The sequence below is a fragment of the Sorex araneus genome, chromosome 11 (genome assembly GCF_027595985.1).
Source record: "Sorex araneus isolate mSorAra2 chromosome 11, mSorAra2.pri, whole genome shotgun sequence".
NCBI lineage: Eukaryota > Metazoa > Chordata > Mammalia > Eulipotyphla > Soricidae > Sorex > Sorex araneus.
The window spans coordinates 26184120-26211987 of NC_073312.1; the positions used below are offsets into that span (position 1 = coordinate 26184120).

At 54.6% G+C, this 27868-nt stretch overlaps 1 protein-coding gene across 4 annotated transcripts in view; it reads right to left on the minus strand.

Annotated features, from left to right (window-relative positions):
* PAX2 (paired box 2) overlaps positions 1-27868 on the minus strand; it is a 92689-nt gene that overhangs the window by 20935 nt on the left and 43886 nt on the right. For 3 of the 4 annotated variants that reach the window (XM_055119057.1, XM_055119056.1, XM_055119059.1), the window contains exons 5-7: positions 27129-27214; positions 25817-25936; positions 1722-1897 (exon numbers count right to left, since the gene is read on the minus strand). In XM_055119057.1, coding sequence (XP_054975032.1) covers positions 1722-1897; positions 25817-25936; positions 27129-27214 — 382 coding nt within the window. Of the gene's footprint in view, positions 1-1721; positions 1898-20591; positions 20661-25816; positions 25937-27128; positions 27215-27868 lie in introns of all 4 variants that reach the window. The other variant, XM_055119060.1, reaches the window with a different exon arrangement.

Below are 27868 nucleotides of genomic sequence, written 5' to 3' on the forward strand. Positions count from 1 at the left end.
TACACTGTGGGCAGCATCTCTCACCTAAGAAACCCACGGGCACGGAGAGCAGTGGGGATCCCCTGCGGCCAGGCACGGGGTGCGGCCAGGGCCCGCGGGGAAGGGAGGGGTGCGCCCCGACGTGACGTCAGAGGCCGGGGCCGGGGGAGGGCCCGCTGGAGCCTGCAGCCTGGCACGGCTGGGCCTGCTTCTCGGGTGCTGGCGCCCCCTTTTTAAAAAATAAACAAAGACAGCCCCGTGGGTCCCTCGCTCTCTGCCTGTGCACTGAGGTATGAAATTGGGGAGGGGGAGAGTCCACATGGCTAACAGAAGGGTGGGAGGGGGCCCGTCGTGGAGTCTGAAAGGGTGTCCTGCCCGAAACACCCGGGTAATTGCCTTTTTATTGCAGCCGCTGCCAGGCCAGACCCCAGAGCCGGGCAGCCCGGGAGCCCCGCACAAAGCAGGAAAAGTTGCTCTGATTAATATTACGTTAAATTAAAACTGATTTTCTGCTCTTTCGGGTCCTTTTTTTTCCCCTTCCGCTTCCTGGCCCCCCCAGGGCCCCCTCCCCACCCTGGCTGGACGGGATTGCCTCGTCATTTCCAATTCCTTCTCGTATTGATCTTCCTGTAGAAATCAGTTTTGTAATTAGCTGCAAATTAGGCCTTCTACTGGGGGTGAAGCTGCCCCCTGATTTATCACCAGAGTAATTCGCTGTGATCGGAGAGAAATTAAAATGAACTCAATTAGGCTTCGGATTTGCTTTATGGGCCCTGCTCCGAGTTTCAGGGGGAAAAATGACTGTGCTGGTGTTTAATAGTCTAATGAAAGTAAATAAAGGTTATTCATTGTAATACAGCCGGGGACGCGGGGAGGGTGCTCCGCGCCGCCCGCCTGGGCCGGCTCCTCCTTTGTTGGTTTATGGCTCAGGGCACCTTAAAAAGACTTTTGATTTTTGTTTTATGAAGACAAACAGCTTATGGGATAAAAGGACGGGCGGGGAGAATGGTGAGTGGCTGGGAGCCGCTGGAGTCCAGGGGCTGGGGCCGCGCCAGGCGCGTGCGCGTGCGCGTGCGGGAGCGCGCAGGCCGCAGGGCCGCGTGCCGGGCCTGGGGATGTGACGTGTGCGCAAGGAGCCGGGCTGCAGGGGCAGGGATGGCGGTGCGGGGACACCCCAACCTACTGTCTGTGCTGGAGTCCTGTGGGCTTGCGGGGGGTGGGTTGGTGGAGAGTGTGTAAACAGGTGTACCCCACCCCGGGATATCATAGACTGCTGGGCATGGGGCAGGAGGCAGCCAGAGGGGGCTCTCCTGGCATGAAGATAGACAGGCAGCAAAGGCTGCCACAGACTTTTGGCATGCCCCGGGGGGCATTCTTGAATCCTGGATGCCAGGAGTGGGGCTGGAAGGGACTCATTACCCTCTCAGTCACACCCTCTGCTGTACAGATGGGGAAACTGAGGCTCTGACGGGGGAGAAGACTCACCCCATGGCACGTAAGAGCCAGAATTCATTTCCAATTGCCACGGTCCACAGTAAATTTCCCTCACTCTCCCATAACGTGCTCGTGTGAATGAGTCTATGCACACAGGCACACACACATATGCACACACACCTGTATGCATGCACACACACACACACACACACACACATAATGCCCCTGCAATGCAGTTCACACACCCCTTTCCCCAAGCTCGCTCTGGCCAGCTTCTTCTCTGGGGCCTGCAGGTGGCCGCTCCTCACCTGTTCTGATTTGATGTGCTCCGAGGCCTGGAAGACGTCGGGGTAGGAAGGACGCTCGAAGACCCGGTCCAGAGCTTCCAGCTGCTGCTGGGTGAAGGTGTCGGCACGCAAGTGCTTCCGCAAACTGTCCACGCCGCTCTGGGAGTCTCCGTTGGGCACTGAGCCCTCAGACACATCTAGGGGACACACAGACACTCGAGGCATCAGCAGAGGCAGCGGAAGCACAGAAGAATGGAAAGGGGGGGCCCTGGAGGGGTGCCTGGGGCTTGACACCCTTTACTCCCAGCATCTAGGCTGGAGAAGGGCGTAGGGGGATTTGCAAAGGTGATGGAGTGGGGGGCAATTCCAGACTTTCTCCCCTGGGGAGGCTCCCCAGGACCACTCTGCCCCCTCCTCCCTGTGTCAGGCTCGGGGAGCCATTGGGAGTCACGGGAAGCCTGTGGAGAATTGAACCCGGCGCTGAGATGAGTTTCAGTCCCACTCACTCCAAGAGTGGAAAATCATCAAATCTCTGAGGCTGAGTGTAACGCGCAGACTGGTGAAGTAATTAACTCCGTCAGCGAGGCGGGGCTCTTCGAGGCAGGTTGGGGCGCACCGGGGCCAAGGGGTGACAGCAGGCAGCAAAGGCCACTAAAGGCCCCATTCAACCTCCAGCCTGCCCTCTGCTCCGCCCAGGCCCCATCACTGGCCCTGCCTCTCCCGTGGGTCTCCCCAGGGCACCCAGGCCCTCTGTGAAGGAAAGGTGGGGGTCTCACACATGTGTCCACTTCCCATCCTGCCCAGGCTTCCCCACTCTGCTGCCCCTGCCCTCCTGCCCAGTCCCTGGCAGTTCCCAGAGTGGACGGGGAGCAAAGCAGCTTCTTTGCCACCTCACTCCGAGCCCCTCACTCTGAATTCCCTTGGCCCAATCTGGGGTCACCCCCACGAACCACCACCGAGCCTTGGTTTCCTTTAGCCTGAAACCATCTGGGGAGCCTTGGGCCTGGGGCCAGCCCAGGCCGGAGGCCCCAGGCTCTCCTTTGGGACTGTTATATATATCAGTTTATAGGTGATTATACGATATGATATAATCAATATTGCATTATATACAGTAACGCTGTACAGTATCATTCGGGAGACCATAGAAAATATTACATATTGATTAACCTCAGCCTGCAGCTGGCCGCTCCTGCTGGCCTCCCAGACAGAGCACGGGGCTGTTCTCCAAACGGGACCTCATGTCTTCCCTCCTTCCCTCCAGCAGGGTGGGAAAGCAAAGAAAGTGTGAGCATGATGCGTGTGTGTGTGTGTGTGTGTGTGTGTGTGTGTGTGTGTGTGAGAGAGAGAGAGAGAGAGAGAGAGAGAGAAAGGGAGAGAGACAGAGACAGAGAGAGGAGAGGGAGAGAGAAGGAAGGTGGGCAAGAGGGAGGGAGAGGAGAGAGAAAGAGGGAGAGAGATGAAGAGACAGATGAGACAGAGGGGGAAATAGAGAGGGAGACAGATAAGGAAAGAGATAGAGGGGGAGGGGGGAAAGAGAGAGAAGAAGGGAGGGAGGGAGGGAGGAAGAGAAGGAGGAGAGAGAAAGAGTGAGAGTGAAATAAAAAGACAGAGGTGAGACAGCGGGGAAAAGCCAGAGGAAGAGAGACGGGGGAGAGAGAGAGGGAGGAGGGAAGAGGTAAAAACCAGGATTCCATATGAGGCAGACAACAGACAGAGAGGCACTGCCGATGTGTGTCTAGTTTCTATAGACACCAAATTTGGCTGCTGTTTTTCTGTGTAGCCTCTGGAGTGATTTTCTGTCTGGATAGTATATAGGGTTCTCTTCATAAATTAGGGTGCGGGGGCTGGGGCAATAGCACAGCGGGTAGGGCGTTTGCCTTGCACCCAGCCGACCCGGGTTCGAATCCCAGCATCCCATATGGTCCCCTGAGCACCGCCAGGGGTAATTCCTGAGTGCAAAGCCAGGAGTAACCCCTGTGCATTGACAGGCATGACCCAAAAAAAGCAAAAACAAAACAAAACAAAAAAACACATAAATTAGGGTGCGGCTATATTTTTCCTTCCTGTGAGTATTCTGTTTATAGTTGCACTTGTACATGTATGGAGACAAATAAATGTCTGTGACTGTGTAAGCGACTGAGAGACCCTTCTAAAAAGATTCATGCATGTGTGTGTCTGTGTGCATGTATGTGAGCATGCATCATGCATGTGTGTGTGCATGGGCATGCGTGTGAGTGTGTATGCCTGTGAGTGTGCACATGTATATGTGACTGTGTGCATGTTAGTGTGCATGTGTGCACATATAAGTGTGTGTGAGTGTGTGTGCTCAGAGCATGAGCCCCTGTCCCACGCCGCTGCTGGGCCTGCTTCTCTTTCACAGATATGCCGCCCTTCCTGTCCTATCCCTTTGTAACTGTTTGCGTGCTGCATTGTGTCTGATTTTATCTTGCCGGAGTCCTGCCTTTTTGGAAAGTCCTGCAGCCAGGGTCGAGGGAGGCAGTGTCTTTGTGTGTGATTATTGCAATGTCACCATGTAAATAAATCCTGGGGAGCAGAGTGTGCGTCTGCCTGTGAGCACATGCTCCCACATAACAGGCACGGGTGTGCGCATTGTGTGGTAGCCGTATACCATGCCTCTGCAGATTTGTGTATATGTCTGTGTGTGTCTGGGCTCAGCCTCTGTGTGTGTGTGTGTGTGTGTGTGTGTGTGTGTGTGTGTGTGTGTGTGTGTGTGTAGGGGCTGAACTGAAGCTTTGTCCTCAGGTCACTGGCTGGAGGAGTCTCTTTTCCTTCATTTATTCAGGGGCCCTTCAGATCTTGACAAATCTGTCACTCTAAATTTGCGAGAGATTATGGTGCTCTCTCCCCAGCCCGCAGAGAGGTGATATATGATATCTGCTGCCCCTATTGATTGCCTGATCTGGTGGCAGAGGCCGGCGAAATGAACTTGAAATGAACATCATGCCTCAACTCATTGTGCGTATAATACACTACTTAATCCCACATTTTTCAGCCGCTATGGAATTCAATTGATCAATCATGTTCCACTGATAGTACTGTTTTAGGGGTTATTGCTGCTCCCTCCACTCACTGACCTTTTTATTTATTTATTTTTTTTGTACACTCAGGCCCGGGTGATAAGACGGGTTACAGAGGCAGCGATGGCAGGAAGGGGAGAGTGGGGAGGGAGGGAGGGAAGGAAGGAGCTGCCACTGTCAGAGGTGGCAGGGGGAGGCAGGGCAAGGCAAGCAGGGGAGGGGAGTCAGGGAAGGAAGGTGCTTAGAGGCTCGGGAAAGCAAAGTAGGGTTATGCAAGCAGGTAAGAACCCCCTTAACGAGGCTGCTGGAGGAAATGCTGCAAGCAGAAAAGAGGTGATGAGGAGGGAAAGGGCAGCAGGGCGATGAATGGTGCAGAAAGTTTTGGGGTGCACAGGGGAGAGGGAGGGCCTTTAGGGGAAATACTGGGGGGGTCAGGGGGCAGTGCCCTTAAATGAACCACGAGACCCACAGGCCCTCTCCAGAGAGGCTGGTGCCCTTTCTCAGCTGGCCAAAGGGGAAAGTGCAAGGCAAGGGGCAGGGACAAGTAGCAGAGAGGGAAAGAGGTGGGGAGAATTCTGGGTCTCAAATCCCAGGAGGAGAGGCTCAGGGAAGGAGGAATCCCAGGGCCAGAGGCAGGGCAGAAAGAGGGAGAGGAAGGAAGGGGAGACCCCTTACCTACCAGGAAGGCAGGCACCAGGAGTAAGCCGGCCAACTCTACCTGCAGGAACTCCATCGTCGGGGAAGCCCGGCTAGCCAGCTAAGGAGGGGAACCCAGGGAAGGTCAAAAGGAAGCGGCTCAGCTCTGGCCATTGGCAGGGGTCTGTCCTGAAAGGGTGCAGAGACAGTGCAGGTGGGACCGCCGGAGGGGAGTCAGCGGAGACAGCAGGGAGAGAGGAGCGATGGGTCTGGGCTTCGAGCCCAATGCCCGGCCCCAGACTGCAGGGCGCTGGCAGAGCGTGACTGAAGCAGGGGAGGCAGGGGAGGATGCAGATGTAGGCTGCGGGGGTGGGGGGGATGCAGGGACAGAAAAGATGTCACTAGGTAGACGTATCCCCCTGTCAGGGCGTCAGGCCAGGACTGTGACTGGAGAGGCACGGGGCTGGCGAGGAGCAGAACTTCTGTGAGTGACTGAGAAAGTGAGCCAGGCTCGCCCAGGGGTGTGGGGGGCACAAGGTGAGGTCTTGGTCTTGACTGTCACTTGTCAGGTGAGTCCCACACATCTGAGCTGTCAGAGAATGTGGCAAGAACTCTCCCCACCTGTCACTCACGCCCCTTCTTCCCAATGCCTATAGGCTGCCAACATCATAGACTCTGGCCCATGAGTGGCCTGCCCACTCTTGACATACTTCCTGTCAACCCACAGAACCACTGCCCACGAGACCCAGACACCCATATTCCCAGTTAACCACGGCGCCACCATCTAAAGCAGGTTGCTGGAGAAAGGAGCAGGGAGGCATCCCTTACCATGCCTCCTGGCCCCAGTCACAGAGGGCAGGTCCAGGGTAAAATGGGTCTGCCCTGGTTGGAGCTGGTTCCAGAAACATCCCTCCCTCCCTCCCTCCCTCCCTCCCTCCCTCCCTCCCTCCCTCCCTCCCTCCCTCCCTCCCTCCCTCCCTCCCTCCCTCTTTCACTCCCTCCCTCCCTCCTTAGCTCCCTCTCTCCTTCGCTCCCTCTCTCCCTCCCTCCCTCCCTCCCTCCCTCCCTCCCTCCCTCCCTCCCTCCCTCCCTTCCTTCCTTCCTTCCTTCCTTCCTTCCTTCCTTCCTTCCTTCCTTCCTTCCTTCCTTCCTTCCTTTCTTCCTTCCTCATAGGACTTAGTCCTGACTGCGCTCAGGACTAAGTGTTCTGGGAACCATACGCAGAGCTATGGATCAACCCTATATCAGTGTGTGTGTGCAAGGCAAGTGCCTTACCCATTATACTATCTCCCTGGCCCAGCAAAGGTCTTTTTTTCACTGGTGGGCTCCCACAGTGGGCCCCTGGGGTCTGACAGAGGAATAGAAGAGCAAACCCCAGGGTCATCTTGTTTGGCCAAGGCGCTGTGACAGGGAACAATGGGGACTCAGTGATCAGGGTGAATTGTTTTCTTCTTGGCTACATTTCCCCATGTCATGCAGGTTGCATACAACAGACATGTGCTACTTCTAGACTTCATAAGGAAAAATGGCTTTTCCTCCTCAGCAATAATGCTCTGTTCTCATTCTCGTAAACTTATCAGTCCCCATTTATTCCTGGCTGCCCTGGAGCAGAGGTGACCTTCCTCCTTCTGGCCCCTGGACAGCACCTCCAATCACAAGTGGGTGTCCAGTGAGGTCTCAGTGGACTGCACCTCAGCAAGGAGACAGTCACAAACACGATCTTAAGGTGAAGGGTGAAGGAGAAGGGGGGAGAACAGGGTGTCTTGTACTTTGGGGATGTACTTTCTTTTGTTTGATTTTGGGAGGGGAGTTTCTGGGCAGCGCCCAGTGATGCTCAGGGGTTCCTCCTGGCTCTTCACTCAGGAATCACTGCTGGCAGGGCTCAGGGGACCATATGGGATGCCAGGGATTGAAATTGTACTATTGCTCTGGCCCTGTGAATGCACTTTCTTCTTTTTTGCATGTACTTTCTACCTGTATCCCTCAGTCGTATTTTTTTTTTTAATTTGCACTTACCAAAAGGTAGGGTGGTGGTGGGAATGGACTGAAATAACAGCATATCCTAGGTGAGGATGCTCAGAGATGCGTCAAGGTCAGCAAAATCAAGACTTCATAATAAATGGGATGATCGGGGGGGGGGGGTTCCCACCAAATCCCAAGACAGCAGAATTAGGCATTTCAGAGAAAGTCTCCTAAAGCAAAGTCTAGAGCTGTACTAAACTGCCTGCCCACCCTCCCTCCCTCCCTCCCTTCTTTCTTCTTTCTCTCTCTCTCTCTCTCTCTCTCTCTCTCTCTCTCTCTCTCTCTCTCTCTCTCTCTCTCTTGCTGTTGTTGCCTTTGAGACACACTTGGCTGTGCTCAGGGCTTACTCCTGGCTCTGTCCCAGGATCACTCCTGGTGGTGCTCAGGGGACGATTTGGGGTCCTGGGGATTTAAACCAGGTTGGCTTTGTGCAAAGCAGTGCTTCACCTGCCCAACGATTACTCCAACCTCCTCTCCCCTCTTCTCCCCACCCCGGTCCTCCCCTCCCTCCTCTCCACTCATTTTTCTTTTCCCACCTCTCCCATGCTCTCTTGACTCCTCTCTCCTTCCCCTTTCTTTCCTTTCTGGTGTTGCAGTGCTGGATCAAACCCACAGGGCCTCAGACCCACAAGGCTTGTTTCTTACCACAGTGCCATATGTCCAGCTCCTAACTTCAGTTTTTCAAGTTCAGACACAATTATCTACCTATTCACGAGGAAACCACTGTTGCAAGCACTGCCACATACACATTAAATCCTTTCAATGATGAGTCACTCATAGCAATCATTCTCATTTCTTCAGAGAGAGGCAGATTATTTGTTCAACATCATCCAACTAGTAGCGGAAGCTGAACTTGAACTCAGGGACGTCTGACTCCAAAGCCCTCGCTATCACGTGTGCCTGCTTTGCCCCCAGCCCTCGCATAGCAGGGGAGCTCCAGGTGCTCCAATATGTGGTCGCTAATCTGCACAGGACACTTGCCAAAGAGGTACCCCTAGTTCTGTTTGGCAAAGGAAGAAACGAGTAAAGGGCAAGCTCACAGCGCTAGTAAGGCTTCCTACACGCAGAAGGAGGTGATTCAGGAGGAAGAGAGGAATGTGGAGGAAGTGGGAAGAGTGGGTGATGGGCGAGGGTTGGAGGGGGCAGGTGGCATCAGCCCCTGGGGTGTTCGGGAGACGGGGAGCAAACCTTTCTTCCAGGCCTTTCATCCCAGTCATCCCCGTGTCCTAACTCCCAGAACGCCTTCCTCTTCCGAGGGGCTCGCCCCCACCCGGGGCAGTCCCCCAGTCTCCCCAGATGCCAGTTGTTGCCTTTTCCAACTCAATTGTTCTCCTCCGTACTGAGGCAAATGGAGTCATTAATTACCTTCTATCGGCTGGGCTGAGTTCAGAATGCGATCAATATCCCCGCTTGTCATTCAGGGCGGCCCGGCTGTGCAGCCCCGGCCCCACCCCCATGCCGGCAGGAGCGCGGGGTCTGCGCTGCCCCCCTGGCCCTCCCATCTGATTCAGATCGGGGAGCATGGTTTGGGATGCTGAGAAATGGGGCTGCCTTCCAGATGCAGAGAGGAGCAAGAATTAATGGCAAGGGGAGGGGAGGAGGGAGGAATCAGGAGGAAAGGGAGGAATGTGAGGTACTGGAGAGATCAGAAAGAGGAGGGGAGGAGGGAGGGGAGCCCCAGATAAGGAGGAGGAGCAGGAGCACCGGGGGAAGGGAAGACGAGAGAGGTGGAGAGAGGAGGGTGCTGGGGGAGGCTGGGTGCCACTGGGAACGCAGCTGGTACAGGGACGTGCCGTCTCCTGGTTGAAATTCTCTTTTTGTTTATTTGCTTTTGCTTTGGGGCCACATTCAGTGGTGCTCAGGTCTCACTCCTGGCTCCTGTGCTCAGGGGTCACTCTTGGCAGGCTTGGGGGACCGTATAGGATGCTAGGGAGGGATTGAACCCGGGTGGGCCGCGTGCAAGGCAAGCACCTTTCCCACTGTGCTATCGCTCTGGCCCCTCCTGGCTGAAATTCTAATTTTGTTGCTCACCCCGCTACATGACTCAGAACAGTGCCTTGAGAGCATTGCTGGGCTAGAGACGCCTCAGCGGGATTCCAGAGGGTCACCAGCCCCTCAGTCAGCAGTGTCGATTTCTCTCCCTGCGTTTCCCCACAGCCAGCTCTTGTAACCTCTGCTGTAGAAGTCAGGAGGACTTAAATGCATTCAGCCACTTGGATGAAAGCAGATGCCAGGCTTAGCATAAATAAACTGCTTTCATCCTCATGATGACATCAGCTTACACGAAGGGCTGACTTTATACATAAGGCTGTTGTCTAAGCATTGGACACATATGAACTCATTTAATTTTCACCAGCGCTTAAGCAAGACGCTTCAATGACTGTCCACATTTTGTAGACATGGCTGTGGACGGGCAGAGTTCAAGGAAGTTTCTTAAAAATTGCACAGCTAACAAGGGATAGAGGAGACAGAAGTAAACCTGGCAATCTGCCTCTGGCAGTTAACCTCATAACCTGGAGAAACTGAGGGTTAAAGAGATTAGGTAATTTGCCCCAAAGCCAAATTTAAAGTCTATGTATTGCAGTTATTTATTAATGTTTGTTTACTCCAGTACACCCCTGACTCTTTTGAAGGCAGGGACCCATTTTTATCATTTTTGTCAACCTAGCATAGAGTCTGACACAGAGTAAGTGATAAAAAATGTTGGCTGATTTGTCTAGTGGAATTTCAAAAGCAAAGGTTGGTAAATTCTTGACTTGTTCGACGTTTTAACTTTTAGAAGGAGAAAGAAAAGAAGGAAACTGTTCTCTTGGATTCAGTTGCATCACACCTATAGCAAGAGAGGAATCAGGAATTCATTTTATCTAGTTCATCTTAGAAACATGAAAGAAAGAAGACGGAATGGCTAGGTAAAATTTTATATCACAGACCCAGTCATTGTTAGGATGAAAGCTGAGGCCCTCAACCTCATGTCCTGCCTTCTATTCTGGGCTGCTTAATTCTGATCAACAAAGAAAAGCTGATCCAAGGGATGTGCAGGGGGCCTGGGGAGAAAGCAAGCATGTCCAGAATGGACAACAGCAAAGAGACTGCGCACTGGACAGAACCCTACTTGAGGAAAGCAAACGGCCATGTGCTGAAGAAAAGAATGAGATCTCCTATCAAGAGATTCGAGAAAGGAATATAATTCCAGAGAAGCAGGAAGCTCTAAAGATGCGATTTTGCCCTAACAGCTCAAATAATCAACCTGACAAAGTAAAGGGAGCGGGAGGGGGAAGGTAGAAAGAGAGGGACATTTAAGGAAATCATTGTTGATGCACACGGATAAGCTTTAAAATATGATGAGCCTAGATTTTAAAAGGACATGTACACTGAACAGTGGAAGATTATGCAGCCATTAAAAAATCATGTTTTCAAAGAATATTTAATGATATGTGAAAATGGTCCCATAGAATGTTAAGTGAAAATAGCATGACACAAGCTATATATACAGTACCATTCTGATTTTGATTTTTAAATTATACATAATTATGTATGCACACAAAAGTACATAGACAATACCAAATTCCAAGCATAGCTATTACGTTATAGACAATTTTTGAAAAATTACTGTATTTTCCAAATATTTTTCAATGAGTATGTATTACACTTATTATCAAACAAAGGGATTTTTTCCCCCCTGTTATAAAGGACATACAACAGATGGAAGGAGGGAGCCATTACCAAGGATGGAGATGAGAGAGGCATGAGCTTGTCAGACAGAAGCTCAGAACAAGCTGAGACAACAAAATAGGGTCCTGGAAGCTACAGCTGGAGAAAGGAGAAAAAGACAGGCAGGTTGAGGGTCAGTGCATGGGAAAAGGAGGCAGTGCTGAGAAAAGCGTGAGGAGGCAAGACTTCTAACCCCCCAGTTAGCCTGCCTTCTCTAGCAAAGAAAAGAATCTTCAAAATGGAATCAGCAGGAGCAACCCAGGTGAGGAGGAAGCCACGCAGATAACTAATAATCTTTCGATAGACCCAGTAATTCCTGTATCAGGACCTGAGGGAGGGAAAAAAATAAACAGGAACCTAAAATTGGGGAGCAAGGATTGGAGTAGCTATTCCTGACTCTCTGTGTAGGGTGACCCTGGCAGTGCTTGGGAGGACCATATGTGGTGCCAGGGAGCTGGGTACATGCAAGGTCTTATCCCCTCTACTAACTCTCCAGCCCAGCATCCTAAACTGTTTTCTAATAATTATAGAGTGATAACGAAAGGGTAAGTCAGTGACAAGACCCAATGCCACCCTGCCTTACAAAATTGGAAGAAGACAAGCATATACACTTGAATACATTTAACATCAGGATTTGGAAATCCCTTAGAAGATTTCCTTGTGACGTATTATGTGGTTAATTTGCGGGTATCAAAAAAGGAAATAGTGACACCCAAGAGTTTATATACACTTGCCAAGAATAGGTTGTGGCACATTAACCAGATAATCAAGGCTGAGACCAGATTTCTCCCCACCAAGACTGTCTCAATTGCCATGGTTGGAAGCAACCAACGTTTCTTTTAAGGATTCACTATCGCATTCACGCCTGGATCTGAGAATCTATCACATTCTAGTCCTAAAAAGCTGGGCATCCTATCTCCTACTAGAGAGAAGATTCTAAAGTCCAGGGCTATGTCCCATTGACCTTTACAATTCAGACCTAGATTTACACACTGCAGGTGTTCAATTTGCTCATCAATTTAAATTGGATTTCAAAAATGGATTGATTAAGGCTATGCTTAGGACAGTGTGAATGTTAAGATTTCACCAAGATTCTCCTTTCTAACTTTGGACAAGAGGAAGAAATGGAAAATGGTTGTTAGCTTCTGGGCTCAATAGCATATAAAGTATCCATTGATTACAGCCAGGAAGGGAAGGTCTTTACTGGTGGGCCAGCAGCTCTTCTTTATTTTAAAGGAGACAACTCCTTAACAAAACAACTAGGGTGATGATATGGAAGAAATCCTCGTGTTCTTAGCTGGGTGAAATTAAAAGCTAAAACCAACAAGATGAAATTCAACAAGGATAAATAGACTGCCCTATGTTTAGGTTAAAAAAAAAATCAATTACACAAGTGCAGAATGGGGTAGATCTGGCTGGAGAACAATTGATGTGAAAAAGATCTTGAGGTTTTAGTTGACCACGAACTCAATATGAGCTTGAGTCTGACACGGCTGCTAAAAAATCGAATGCAATCTTAGGCTACATTATGGATGTAGAATCTTCAGGTGGAGTATGGCAATGGTTCTATTCTACTTTGCACTGGCTGGACTGTCTCGAGAGTTCAGAGTGTATTTAAGAGGGACTTTAACTGTCAAGGAAGAATTCAGAGGTGGTAACCAGGAGGGTGCGGGACCTCCTCAACTGCAGGGACCACAACACAGGCGATGCTAAAATCCACCCAGGCTGGCCTGTGTCTTTCACGGTACTAACAAGGACTCATGGGAAAGGAAAGGAGGAAGGCGCAAAGAGGGTTTCAAGTAGAGATCTTCACTCCCTTACTCTGTAAAATGGCATTATCTCTATTTTAAAGTCAAGATCACTGCGAGTCAGAGAGATTATGTGATTAACCAGAGGCAAGTTAGCAAATACCAAGTGGGACTAGAGGGGCTGGGGAGATAGTACAGCGGGGAAAGCTGCTTACTTGACCTGGGTTTGATTTCCAGCACCAATCCCCAGCACTGGATATGGTGTCCCTCCCCCACCCCGAGTCCCACCAGGAGTGGTCTGTGAAAACAGAGCCATGAGTAAACCCTGAGCACAACTGGGTGTGGCACAACTGCCCTCTCCCTGAAACACAAATAAACACAACAACAACAAATCTCCCCCAAATCAGAGTGGAGCCAGAATCCAAATCTGAAAATGGGGACTCCTAGTCCCGTGCTCATCCCTGAAGAGCATATAGACCCTGAACAGAACAATGAGCATGGGCCAGCAGTGTCCCATCCACAACAACTAGTGGGGAATGTTCCAAGTGAGGGCTGTAAGGGAGTGGAGCGCCTTAGGACCTGCCCTGTCCCCAGCCCAGCGCCAGGCCTCCCTGCACAGGGAGTGTCCCCGGAGACGTCTCTCCCAGACCCAGTCCCATTGCCTGTTTGTTCCCTGCACTCCTAGTGACCGCCAGCCTGGTGGGTGAGAGCCTCCCTGAGTTGCTGGAAATGGGCTCCTCAGACACACGCCCGCCATGCCCCAAAGGCCCCAGAGAGCTCAGCATCCAGTCTTCTTAACACTCCCCCTTCTAATACCCCAAAGCCACACCACAGTCATCTGCCTGTGGTATGGGCCGAATGATCGTTTAGGGCCCTCGTGTGGCGTAAGCGGCCCAGAGAGTGACAGCCGGGGTGGCCCCAGGGAATTATACAAGTGCTGTGACTTGCTTCTTTCTGTCCACATAAGCTATTTTCTCTCCCGAAGAGCCCCCAGGTTACCTGGAGAGGAACAGGAAATAGCAGCTAAAGCCAAAGTGCATCTGACTGGACGTGTGAGCCCCAGGTGAAGTGGAAGCGGGTCACAGGTGCAGGAGGGGAGGACTGAGGCAGGGGGTGGGAAGCAGGTAGGTAGCGGGGAGAGAAGACAAATGCAAAGGTGGAGTGGGTTGGGGGAATGCCCCAGCCTGATCAAATTCTCTGCCTGGGAGCATGCGCAGAACCTTCCTGCAGACTGGGAAACGCCAGAGCAACCAGATCACTGGCTGGGGGATGTCCAAGGGGGGGCCTGGGGGGGACTGAAGGTGCACTGAAGCCTTGTCCGGGCTTTCTGAGAGGGCCCCAGGAGGCTTTCTGTGTCCTGCTGGGCTCCAGCTGGGGCCAGCACCAGTTAGAAACCTCTCTGGAGCCAGGAGGGAAGGGGGCTTTGTTAGCTCAAAGGACACAAGCAAGGCGAAAAATTACATACCAGGCCGCCCTAAGTATGCTTGTTTAGAGAAACTGCTTGCATTTATGAAGTCTTTGGTGCGGAAAGCAGGCTTGCAAATGACTGCATCAGAGCGACAGTAAAGGCCATTAATTTCCTGTTATGTTTTCCTGTGTTGGGGGCTTTATTAATTTAATTTTACACTGTCGAACAACCGCGAGAGCTGACACCGCCACACCGCCACGGCTGGGGTGTTCTTCTTGTGTGTGTAGCAGGGCTTTGCCTGACATGCAAATCAACGCTATTACGGAACCAATAAAGATGTGTGGAGGGAAGAGGGAGGGATGAGGAGGGCGGGAGGGGAGGGAGAGAAGGAGAGAGAAAGGGCGAAAGCCTGCCCTGGACACTTTCCACCTCCATCCAGCCAGGCACTTCCTGGCTGGAGGGGTCTCCTCCTCCACTGTCGCCGCCTCCCAAGGACACCACCTCTGTCCTCTCCTCATTCCAGCTCTGGGAGAACCAGAGAGACACACCAAGCTCCCAGGCGGAGGTGGGGGCTGACTTTGCCCCTCTGCACGGGGCCCCAATCTCAGAAACACAGGGTGTGAGGCAGAAGGTGGTACCACAGGGCAGGGGGCAATGGCCACTTCCTCAAAAGCAAGGGTCCTGACCCATGTACAAGTTAGTGCATGTACCCCCACCCCACTCCCTGAACTTTGTGTCTATGAGCATGAAGAGTCTGGAAGAGTCCAGAAAGGCCCATCTCAGCTTGCTCTAAGTCTCTCTAACAACACCCACCTCCTGCCTTGTTCATCTGTACTTTCTTTGAATTCCCTGGAAAAGCCTCTGCCTGTGTCTCTTTAAGAAAGCTCAGTATATGGGGCTGGAGCGATAGCACAGCAGGTAGGGTGTTTGCCTTGCACGAAGCCTACCCGGGTTCGATTCCAGCATCCCATATGGTCCCCCGAGCACCATCAGCAGTAATTCCTGAGTGCAGAGCCAGGAGTAACCCCTGTGCAATGCTGGGTGTGACTCACTGACTCAGTGACTCACGGTTGCACTGTCGCACTGTCATCCCGTTGCTCATCGATTTGCTCGAGCAGGCACCAGTAATGTCTCCATTATGAGACTTGTTACTGTTTTTGGCATATCGAATATACCACGGGTAGCTTGCCAGGCTCTGCCATGCGGGCGGGATACTCTCGGTAGCTTGCTGGGCTCTCTGAGAGGGACAGAGGAATCGAACCCACCCGGGTTGGCCACATGCAAGGCAAACACCCTACCCTCTGTGCCATTGCTCCAGTCCAGGTATGACCCAAAAAAGCAAAAAAAAAAAAAATTCAGTATCAATCTTCAGTAGGTACCACTAGGCCCCCAGAGGCCCCTAGATCTATGGCCTAACTGCTCCTCTTCAGAAAAAAATCACTCAGCCCCCCCTCCCCCAGCACTGGAAATCTACCCCACCTCTCTCCCTCCTCCCCCTCACCACACCTGGCAGTGCTCAGGGATCAGAGGACCATATGGGGTGCTGGGAATTGGCTGTGTGCAAGGCAAGTATCCTACTACTGTCCTATCTCTCCACTCTCAAATCTACCGTTTCTAACCAACAAACAGAAGAGATTCACTGCCCCTCCTCCCCTGCCCGTCCCTCCACTACCTGCCTACTGCCTCCTCCCGTAGGCTCAGCACCCCCCGACGAGGGTGTGGTATCACCTTCTTTGGGGAACCAAGAGGTCAGAGCAAACTGGAGCATCAGTGTCCGGGAAGAAACACGTCCCATGAGATACAGCAGGGGACGGACACTCCCACACCACCTTTCCACAAGCTGGGTCCACCCTGCAATAGCTTAGTGCACCCCCCAAGCTGTCGACGTGGCCCAGGTGTGTGTGTTGAGGGGGGGGGGTCTCAGATCCTCTGACAGGGATGGGGACAGAGGGAAGAAGAGGGAGGGAGACCCTGGAGTGCTCATCAACACACCGGTCTGCACCCCTGCAGCAAAGGCTTCATAGTCTGCTAGGGCTTGGGGGTGAGAGAGAGAGAGAGAGAGAGAGAGAGAGAGAGAGAGACTGCCTCACTCCCTCATCACCGGCTTGCTCGCTCTCCCCCCTGCACTCTGTGCTTCTGGAGCTGTCTGGCAGCCTCCGAGAGGCAGTTGGATGGACTCCAGCTCTCCCTAGGAGCAAAGCATAAACTTCATAAACTGCACTGACTTTAATGCCGGTTCCTGGGGCTGTTTTCCTCCGGCTTTCCTTCCCTCCCCTTGTCTGCTCTGTCTCCATCACATTTTATCGTTGGCCCCGTGTGCACCCAGACCACACACACACACACACACACACACACCGCGGACATACATACAAATGCACACACATGTGTACATATACATGGACATACATGTGAACGCACACACACGGACGCACATGTGAATGCACATGCATGCGCGCACACATATGGACACGCATAGGAACGCACACGCATGCACACACATGAACGCTCATGCAAATGCACAAACATGTACGCACACACACTCAGACACATGCACACGCGCGTGCAGTAAGGAGAGGGAGCGAGGACAAGAGGGAGAAGCCAGCCCGCAGTGCCCTTGTCCCCCAGGGGAACAGTGCACAGGGCCTCTGAGGAGGCTCTGGGAGGGCCACGCTGACATATCTGGGGAGGGGGTGGCCAAATTCGGAGCCACCTGCAGGCTGGGCCGCAGGGTGGGAGCGGGGAGCCCCTTCGCAGGTCGGGTTTGTGAGGCCTCCCTTGTCTACTGCTGTCAAGGTCAGCGGGTTCGGGTTCAGCGGAGGGTCAGGATGGTTTGAATTACTGGCGCTGCTGCCACTGGGCTGAGGCTTGTGATCTGTCTCCAGCCTGCGCCGAGCCCAGCCCTCCCCCAACCCTCCTGGCCTTTCCACCCCACCAGGCGAGGGGGGATGGAGAGAGGAAGGCAGGTGTGGGGACCCTCCCTTGGGCTCCAGGGCTCTGTCCTGTATAGCCAGCAGTGGGGTGGGGGGTGCTGCCAGGCCCATTCCCCTGGCAGCTGGCACCCCCAGCTCTCCCCAGCGCCTCTCTGGAGGGGTCCCCAGGCTCCCGCCCTTCACGGCTACCTGCAGAGGGGGAGGCCAGGTTGGGGACGGGACAGGCAGGGTCTTGAGGGCAAACACCCGCATCTTATGCTTGGGGGCAAAGGGCAAAGTGAGAGGTGCCCAAGAAGAGAGGGGAGAGGGAGCCCCACCTCTCCTGCTCCTGGAAGGGGGCAGCCACGGGGACACCTGGGCAGTGAGGGCGCCTGATACCCAAGTGCACAGACACAGGGCTAGCAAGGAGGACTGAGGGGCCTTCGCTGAGAAAGTGGACGCTGGAGCACTAGCCACACCAGTTTGTGTGGGGAGGGGTGCAGGGCACCCCCACTCTGCCAACCTCCACTTTCTCTTCGAGGGTAGCAGCCAATGATGGCTTCTGACTTTTTTGGCATGTTATGGGGGAAAGAAATAGTCTGGTGTTAAATTGCAACTTTCTCAAACCATCAAATATAACCTTTCATGCACCAAGGCGGGACAGATCAGGTGGGTCCCAACCGAGCCCCCATTTGGGGTGGAGCGACAGTACAGCAGGGAGGGTGTTCGCCTTGAAAGCAGCTGCCCGGGGTTTGATCCCCAGCACTTCACTTGGGGTGGGCTTCACCCCAAGCCCACCAGGACTGATTCCTTAACACAGAGCCAGGAGTTAAGTTCTGAGTGCTGCCTGGTGTGGCCCCCAAACCAAAATTCAAAAAACCAACTGGGCCATAGTCTAGGCATAAACACAGGGACTGTCCCCTCCTGAACCCCCGCACAAAACCATGTCTGTGTCCAGCTGGCAAACGTACGCCCATATCTCCTGGGTTTGACGACAGCACGACACCCAGCTAAGGAAAAAGAATCCCCCACTCAAGTGAGAACAGGCTAATCTCCCAGGTTACTGATCTTACCAGCAGTGAGGTGGGTTCACACAGGGGTGTGTGTGTGTGTGTGTGTGTGTGTGTGTGTGTGTGTGTGTGTTGTGTGTGTGTGTGTGTGTGTGTGTGTGTGTGTGCGCGCGCGCTGACCCGGAATTCTCCCTCTGTCTCGGAGTAAACAGTAGCCAGCCTTTGCCGACTGGTTGGGAGAAAGCAAATTTAAGTCGAGCTCTGGGTCTGCTGCCGTGAAGGCGCTGGTCTAGGCTGATGACGCTCTCTGGGCGGGCTAGAGGACATGGCAGCGGGCCGTGTGTGAGGATGCTGCCTAGCACAGTGCCGGGGCAAGAACCAGCGACTTGGGCAGGGACCTGGACGCCTCTCTCAGAACTCAGCCTCCTCCCAGCTCCCTGCCAGTGTGTAGGTAGGCCTGGAGGAGAGCGAAAGCAGAACGAGGCCCCATGTTGCCTGTGAGGTGAGCTCACTGCCCAGCACTGCGGGCCGGCCCCCTGAGGCCCGCACACCGGGGGGCAGGTGGGGTGTTTTCAAAGAAGCTCCCTTCAGTCTGGTAGGTGTGAGGTTTAGGGGTGAACACAGGTTGCACCCGAGTGTTGGGCCAGGTAAGGAAGCAGTGCCCCTTCTCCTACTTTACCCAAGACAGCACCCCCTCTGGCTTCTTCTGGACCCCTTCCCGCAGGCCTCCCACCTCCTGGCTGAATCCTGTGCCCGCGAGCGGTGGGCACGCGGCAATGCTTCCCCCAACATTCCCTTGCTCAGAGCCCCCTCGGGTTTGGCCAGGCGCCCACAGCTCTTACCAAAAGACCCCAGAGAACAGGTCCCGGTGGCTGCCTCAGTCTCTAAAGGTTTCTTTTTGCAAGTCAGCGGTGTGTGTGGGGGGGGATATGCAGGGGGCTCACCAGCACCCAAAGTCCAGGGCCGGGGCTGCTGGCCACTAGCAGCCTCTGCTCCTTTGCCTGCCTCTACACCAGAGCTCCTCCCGCTGTCTCGCCCCTCCACCCCTGAAAGAGTGGGGAAGAGAGGCCGGTGACCAGGGCAGGCGGCTTCCACAATCCAGCCACGCGGAGTGGAAGCCGCACCGCAGAGGCCGCCTACAAAAGGGGGTGATCGCGGGGCGGCCAGGAGCAGAGCGGCTCAGGTAATTGGTTTATCTATCTGGAAGCAGGGGGAGCAATCTCCGCACAGACAGACTAGCAGTAAAGTCTCTTCCTTAAGGCTATTTCCTTTGTCTTTTCAATTGCTTGCACATCCATGTGAGAGAGGGAGAGAGTGTTAAAGAGAGAGGGAGAGGGAGAAATGTTAATTTGTGAATTAATGGCTTTTCTCAGCGGAATTGTAAATTCAAATGTCACCTCACACGGTGACACCGCGGCTGGTCTGCTGAAGAAGCAATGATAAGATCCCCCACCTCCCTCGGAGCCCCTCCCTCCCCAAAGATAGCTGTGGACTGGAACATGCTACTTTTAATTTGCAATAACAACACAACAGAGGTATGCAGTAATGACTGCCTTTTCCACCCTCCTCCTGGCTGCCTTCCCCCCAGTCCAGTGGGCTCCCCGGGTCCTCCCTCCCAGCCTCTGCTCCTCACCAACGGGAACCTCACCTCCGGCCCCCCGCTGCCCCCGCCCCATCCCGGCCAAGCTCCGATCACATGGGGTGGGGGTGCCTTTGGAATGGCCAATGCTGCAACCCTCTCTTCTCCTTCAATAATCAGGGAATTAATGACCCTGAAGTTAAAGTGAGTCTGATACCGAGGCCCTGCCCAGCGTTGGGAAAAAGCCTTCATTGTTTTCAAGCAGGAGGCGGGCAGCAGCGAGGGAGATTCATGGATGGAGATTGAATATGCAATTTTCTTTCACCTTGCCAAGAGCTGCCCCTGGGCTGTGCCTGGCCTAAATTTTTCCTTTTACCATCTCTGCCTTATCCGGCCCTCCCACCTCCCTTCCATTCTTTCCAGAAAATTACCTTCAAAATTGATTTCCACTTTTACAAACAAATATAATGGGAACACAGGAAAAAACTTGGGCTGTGATGAATTAGCGCTGTCAGGTGCTTCCAGGTCTCCTTTGCTTTTGTTTTACTACCTGATCTGCTCTTTGTTTTTCCAAGGGCTAGAAAAAGTGGCCCTGTCCACCAAGGGCCTGACCCTCCAGGCCGCTGGGGCCTCAGCCCCCAGCCCCCCCCAACAGTGGCCCTCGAAGAAGCCACCCAGGCCCTGGAGACTTGATTAGCCTCTTGGTTTCCTAGTGCCCCTCCACTTCCCCCTCACTACTCTCTGGGCCTTGGGGACCCAATCTCTAACCAGCCCACCCCCACCAGCTACTTCCCCTGACCCCCACACCAGGTCCCCTCTGGCCCCCATACCTCTTAAAGTCCAGACCAGATGCAAACCTCCACCTCCTCTAATGTGGGCAGGATCAGTGTAAACCTCAACTAGAGCAAATGAGAGACAGACACACACTGAGAGATCCCGAAAGACAGGCAGGGAGCAGCCCGGGCAAGAGCTGGGGCGGGGAGACCCAGTTCCTCTCCTCTGTAGGGCTCGGAGCCTGAGCAGGAGGGCTGCCAGCCCCAGTCTCCTAGACCCAGGGCACCCCTAGAGGCAGCCTGAGGACAACCCAGCCACAAAATGCAGGCTGAGGTGTCCCCGGCCCTTAGGGCAAAATTCCACAGTCAGCCCCATGTGCACCTCATGACCACAGGCGCTGGGCACACGCAGGGCTGGCTGAGGGCTCTTCCTGGCTCCCTGGGGGTTGGGGGTGGAGGTAGGGGGACAGGGCCATGCACGCTTGTAACCGCTCATCTCTTTGAAGCTCTACATGCCCCAGTAAATGAGCTGCCATGCACCACGTCTCCTTCACCCAAAGACCAGGGAACGGGAGAAAACACACGCGTGCACATATGCACAAGCCTTGTCAGAGTTGCATACGGGACCGTGAGATAAGCATGTGCTCTTCGAGGTGAGTCCACTTGTCTGTGGGAGCAGGAAGGCACACTGGGGGGCAGAGGAACAATACCTCATGTCGGAATGGAAGGGTTCCTAAGACCAGTGACACCCTCACAACAGCTGGGGTCTTCAGGGGCCCTTCGGGCATGCTAAGAGGTGACCAGGACCTCAGCACGAGAACTGCAGAACAAATGAGCCAGCAGCGATGAACCAATGCCTCTAGTTCGGCATGGTGGTTGATGCGCTCACCCAGCTCTCTGAGACTGCTTCACTTCCGGGGTACCACGTCAAGGACAGAGAGCCTGTCCCTGAATATGTCTCCATCCCCCATGGACTTCATTTCCTCTCCACACATAAGCCAGTTAGACCTTCTCCTCAGGACCACAAGGACCCATCTTTTGAGCTTGGCACCCCAGAGCTGTGTCCTGCAGGAGGGCTACCTGCAGGAGGCACAATTGTGATTTCCACTGGAGAAAGCTGAGCTGATGGAGGAGGCTAGTGAAGTAGCTGGTCCAAGGTACGAGGCGGTGCCTCTCCCTCCCCCACTGAGCCCCAGTGCCCAACTGTGCCACCCTTCAGAGACTGACTGCCCCCTGGCTTGGCCTAAATCCTTCTCGGTGGGGGTCTGTCTTTGACACCTGCTCTGCGTACAGCCAGCGTGCTGGACAGGGCAGTGGGGTGGGGGGGGGCCTCATTTCCACAGTCTAAGCTCCCCAGCCCAGGGAATTTTTAGAAGAAAAACTAAGGACCCCACTTCTTCTCCCAGCCACCACTTCTTTCCACAGCAGAAGGATGCACAGGACAGGTGACAACCCTTTGCAGTGAACAGCCCGCCCTGCCGGCCAAGGCACAACAGCACCTGTTGGTGCTACTCAATTGCATCTAATGAATGAAAGGCAAAACCAACCACAACCCCTGTAATCCCCATCACAGTGCGACACACAGCCCCTCACACACCCATCTTCAACCCACGCACCCCAGATGGCTTCCATGGGGTTTCTGGACAGAGGAGGCAATGGCTTTGGGCTACAGCTTGTGGAGAGCAATGCTTGGGGTGCAGCCGGAAGTACCTAGGTGAAAGCAAGGACTGTGGCTTGTCAGCCTGGCTAGAGAAAGGGAAAGAGGGGTTTGTGTCCTCCGGCCACCCGGGCCAGGACCTGCACATGCCAGGGAAGCAGTGTCCTTGGAAGGTCCCTCAGATGTGCCCTCTCCCTTCCTCACAATTGTAGCTAAGAAGGGGAATTTTCTGGGGGTCCTGGCTGGGAATGTGCCATGTCAGATGGATAGATGGCCTCCGGGTGCTTTGTGACTTAGCCTGTGACTCAGGCCTCGTGACTCATCTGTCTCTGTTCTGTCCACCTCACTCATTCTGGGAGCTCTTGGGGGGGGGGTGGGATTTTAAAGCGGCTTGACTAGCACGTTTCTCAAAGGAATGTCCGGAGGCGGGGGGCTTCTCTAGGTCCCAAGGCCAAGACAGGAGGCGGTGACTCCAGCGGGCGTGCGGTCACTGTCAGCTCGCCGCCTCCCCTGAGTCACAGCTGATCGGCCCTTTACTAATATCCCCACTGATATGATTGCTGCAGATACTAATAACACTGTCCATATTCCGAGTGCCAATGCCAATAATGCTCTGGGTATTATCACTGTGAACACCAATAACTACTGCTGAGATTGTCTCCAGTAATGCCAGCACACGCGGCAATGATTGTCCTCGCTAATGCCCACCACCGTGACATTGTTAGAGCTGAAGAATAGGCTGCACTGGACCCAGAGGCAGGCCCGAGCCACTTCTGGAGGACAGAGAGGCTCCAGGCTTGCCCTCAGGGCATGAGATTCAGTGGAAAAGACAGCTGTGAGGGAGGGGGCACCTGGGCAGGGGGCAGAGGGAGGGAGACCTGGTCTTCCACACCCAAGAAGGGGTCTTGTCCCTTGATGTGGGTCTCTGTTCCCGTCTCAGTATCCTTCAATGACCCCAAGTCCATTTCTCCTTCGGCCTGCTGGGCCCCTGATAGCTAAAGGACACCCCAGGGTGTCTGCAGTGCAGGCTGAGGCAGCCTCCTGGACCGGCCTGCCAGCTGCTTTGCTACCTTGGCCTGACTGCGGAGTTGGGCTACATCATCTTGACACATAATTATCTCCCCTATTCTTAATCATCTGAGCTGCTCCTGAATGCAAACTGGGCCTGGCTGCTTGGAGGCACCCAGTGTGTGTGTGTGTGTGTGTGTGTGTGTGTGTGTGTGTGTGTGTGTGTGTGTGTGTGGTGGGGGCTGGGGAGGTCCATTGTGGCTCTCTCCTTGCCTTTCCTCCTCTTCCTTCCCACCTGGGCCAGGGGTCAAATGTGGACGTGGTGGTGAGGAGGGAGTTTTGCTTCTAGCTTAGAGGGAGAGGACAGGGATGGAAAAAACACAGACAAGAGGTTTCTCCTTCTCTCCCCCAAAGTAGGGTCCCTGATCCTTCTTTCCCCTGGGCAGGCCCAGGAAGTCCGTGTTTAAGCAGTAAAAGGCAGCTGAAAGGTCCCAACTCTTGTTCTTCGGGAAAAGTCCACGGGTCCCTGACATATATCCCCATTGATATCACCTAGCTGTGCTGGACACTAAGGGTTCTGGGGCCAGATCCACCTTCTCCCTTCCTGCTCTGACACTCCCAGAGCCCACCCATGTCTACAGACAGAGATGTCCAGCTCTTTCCATGGTCCAGCCCTGGCCTGGCCTCTTGCCACCTCACTCATCTGCCTCAGCCCTTTCTACTAGGGGCCCTTTTAGCCCACATGCCCCAGCATCGCCTCCCCCCACACCTCTGGTCACCAGGCTGTCTCATAAGATAGACAGAATTCCACAGGACTATTGCCTTTGAACATGTCCCTTCCGCCTCGCAGCCCCCTTCAGCTCCCCTCCCCGGCCCCCCTCAGCACACAGACAGCTGGTGGACTCTCCGGCACCCGGTGCTCATGGACGGACAAACCCCTCCAGACTAAAAGCTCCTCAAGGATGAGCCTCGCATCGTGCCCTGCTGGGTACCGTAGAGCACTGAGCCTTCTGGCATCAAGTGCCAGGGAAGGGCCACCGAATCGAAAAGCTTGGCACAATGAACGTGGCCAGGGGCTCAGAGAGGAGGCACACACACTGTTCTGGACACAGCCTCCAGCCAGGGCGCTCTGTCCCTGCTCTGCTCATGGCCCGCAGAGGAGAAGGGCCGAAGGGGAAAAGAACAGAGCACCCCGCACCCCACCTCTGGGCGTCACATACTCTAAGAACTGCAAGGACCGCTGGTGAGGGGAGACCACCTCGGGGGTGGGAGTGGGGGCAGGGGGGGTGGGAGGCAGAATCTTCCAGATCACAGAGGGTGCCAGGGAGCTTCGCGAAGCCCTGGCCTGAGAGCCCCCCGAGAGCACAGCCTCCCCCTGCTCATTAGCGGCGGCCGCCAAAACAACCACAATGAAATTTAGTGAGTGGCAAAGGCCGTGGCAGCCAAATGGGTTTGGATATTTTGGAAGAAGGAGAAATAGAGCCAGACAAGCTGTTTCCCTGTGAAACGAGGCCATTAGGGCTTCTGGAAGGAGGCCAGCACCAGGCCAGGGCTGCTGGGCCGGGCTAGGCCTCCCCTAGACTGTCCCTGCTCTGCCGGCCACGCCGCTCCCGCTGTCTCGGCACCGCCGATCTGCCCGCTCTCTCACTTCCTTTGCCTCCAAAGCTGCCCCCATCCAGGGCCTGTCATTGCTCAAGATGACCAGATGATTGATGATCCAAACAGAACAGTTTCAGGAGGAGAGGGAGATGCTGGCGGGCCAGCATGAAAAAAGGCAGAATGGAGGCTGTTCTGCACTGGCAGGAGGCGCGCTCCATGGCCCCTGCGTTTGCCTACTTCCTGGACGATGCACTTCAGAGCAGAGGTGAGCGCCCTCCCTCGGGGTCCGTGATGTGGGCAGGAAATGGGCTGCAAACATTGGAGCCCCCCTTTGTCCGGGCTACCAGCCTCGCACCTGGCCTTCAGCATCAGAAGAGAGCCAGGGGCCCCCTAATGTCACCTTTGAAAAACTCCTCCCAAGCTGCTGGCCCCACTCTGCTCTCACTGCTCTCTCCCTTCAGCTCCCCACTCACAGCTGGAGCACCTGGAGATCTGACCGGGAATGAGGGGAAGGGCACAAGAAGTCTGAGGGGCCTCTCCTCCCATGGAGAAGGAAAGAGAGGGGGTTCCTGTTGAGTCCCCCAAGTGGCTTTCCTGGGTGCAGTAACCGCGGGTTACAAGAGGAAATCAGGGTTGATTGTATGTGACCCCACTTCCCTCTGCCTCCAGTGGCTTGGGGTCAGGTGAGGACAAGGCAGGGCAGAGAGTCCTTAAGTCAGAGGCCAGCTGTCCCCCACTGTCCCAGCGGACCATGGTCCATGCTTCAGCTCTTGCTGTCCTTGGGGATATGCCGGGCGAACCCCCCGCTAAAGGCACAGCATCGGGGCTGCTAAGCAGATGGCAAAGCTGATGCCTGCCTCCCTCTCCCCCAGAGCCAGCCGGGCAGTGGGGGGACCTGGGCTTTGCCACTGAAGCTGATCTCACAGCAGAGCAGCTGTGAGGCCGGCCCGAAACCGGAGCCCGCACCCCAGGACAAAGCACGCGCGCACGGGCAGCCAAGGCCCTTCCCTCCTCCTACCTTCATCACGTTTCCTCTTCTCCCCATTCGAGCGAGGGATTCCCAGGATCCCGTTGATGGAGTAGGATCCCACTGGATCATTGGAGGCGCTGGAGACAGGAGGGGAGGCCGTGCTGGGAACTGCAGGAGAAGGGGAGAGGTCGTCAGGAGAGCAGGGTCAGCAAGGGGGGTGGTGAGTCCCAGGCCCCATCCTTCAAGGTGTTTCAGCATGGACAGACAGTGGCGACAGGGTGATTGAGGCTGTGTGTTCCCGATCAGCCCTGCGCTGGGAGTGGCAGCCAGCCCCAGACTCTGAGCAAAACTCTCATGGGGCCCTGGAGGCTAATGGAAACCCCCTAGGCTGAGTCCATCTAGGAAGTAGCTCAGATTCCAGATGAGGACCCGGCCCCCGGGATGTCTCCTGGCATGACTGGCTCAGTCCTGGGGCTGGGCAAATCCTTCTAGAGACAGCACCTTGCTCAGGGCTCGCTCAGGGTTCTCTCAGGGCTCCCATCCCTTGGGCTCTGGGACCACCTTCCCAGTCCTGATGGGAGGCGCTGACTTCCTACACTCAGGCTCGGCTCCTCTGGAGACATAGGAGTGCTCCTGAGAGTCCCTGGGGGCAAGCTGCCCCACTCTCTGTCACCTCTATCCTTAAAGTCCCCTGAGAAGTTCCTCGTTCCCCCTGAAGGCACAAGCATTGCATGGTGACAGGCTTAGTTGGGGACAGCCTGGCCCTGGCTTGCAGCACGCAGTCATGCAGGCCCAGGAGGGGACAACTGCCAGGGGACCACAGGGCATGGATGCCTGCCACCCAGCCTGGTCTCTGGGAGAGGGTCAGTGAAGGAGGTTGGAGAGAGTCACCCAATGGACGGGAGAAATGGAGAGTGAATGTCAGAGACAGTTGCGGGGAGGAAAGAGCGACGGAGGGATGAAGGGGCAGGTCCCAGAGACCAGGGGGTGAGGAGGGAAGGAGAACAAAGAGAGAGAGAGAGAAGAAAGTCCATAAAAAACAACAAGAGTAAAGAAAAATATTGATGAGAGAAGAACAGACAAGGAGACCAAATCACAGATGGAGGATGAGAAGATCAGGGAAAGAAAAAGAAAAGAAAAAGTACTGATGAGGGAGAGGAAGATGGAGAGAGGATACAGGAGAGAGACATCTGCTATGGCTGGCAGCAGAGACCACCCATGTGCTCAACTTGGGAGGCGGTCTGGGCCTCTAGAAGTGGGGTGGGGTGGGGGGGTTAGGCCTTCGTGGGGCAGGCAGTCCCCAGGGTAGATTCTGGCTCTCCTGGAGGCCCCAGTCTCTCCCCTTCTCTGAGCCTCTTACCAATGGTGTGGCCAGGGGCAGTCACCCCCGTCCCGGCCCCGTCCGGCGTTGGGTGGAAAGGCTGCTGGACTTTGGTGCGGATGATCCTGTAACAGTATCACAAAGGGTCACTGTCACACACCCCCTCCTGCCAGGGCCAAGCCCTTCCCCTCATCTCACCCTTGCCCTGTGCCCCAGCCTGCACCCTAGCCGCCAGGCCTGTGTTTGCCCTCCATGGGCTTCATGCACCCCCACCTCGTCCAGCTGCTTTTGGTTCATTCTTGGGTCTCTTTGTTTGTTTGAGGACCACACCCAGCTGTGCTCAGAGATCACTCATGATGAAACTAAGGGGATCCTAGGAGATGCCAGAGATCTTTCTGGTTTTGGTCTTTTGGGGTCATACCCGGCAATGCCCAGGGGTTATTCCCGGCTCTGCATTCAGAAATTACTCCTGGTGATGTTCGGGGGACCATATGGGATGCCGGGGATAGAACCATGGTTGGCCGTGTGCAAGACAAATGCCCTACCTGCTGTACTATCGCTCCAGCCCTGATGCCAGAGATTTGAGCCTGGGTTGGCCATATGCAAGGCCCGCACTTCACTTGCTCTCCCCAGGTAGGAATCCGCACCCCACTCTTCCACGTGCCACCAGAACAGGTGCACAGCGCCCTTTCCCCCTTGGGGGCATGCGAATAGCCCTAAAGTGAATGGGACACCTTTCACTCCTCAACCACAGGCCTTTCACCTCCAGCAGCAGGACT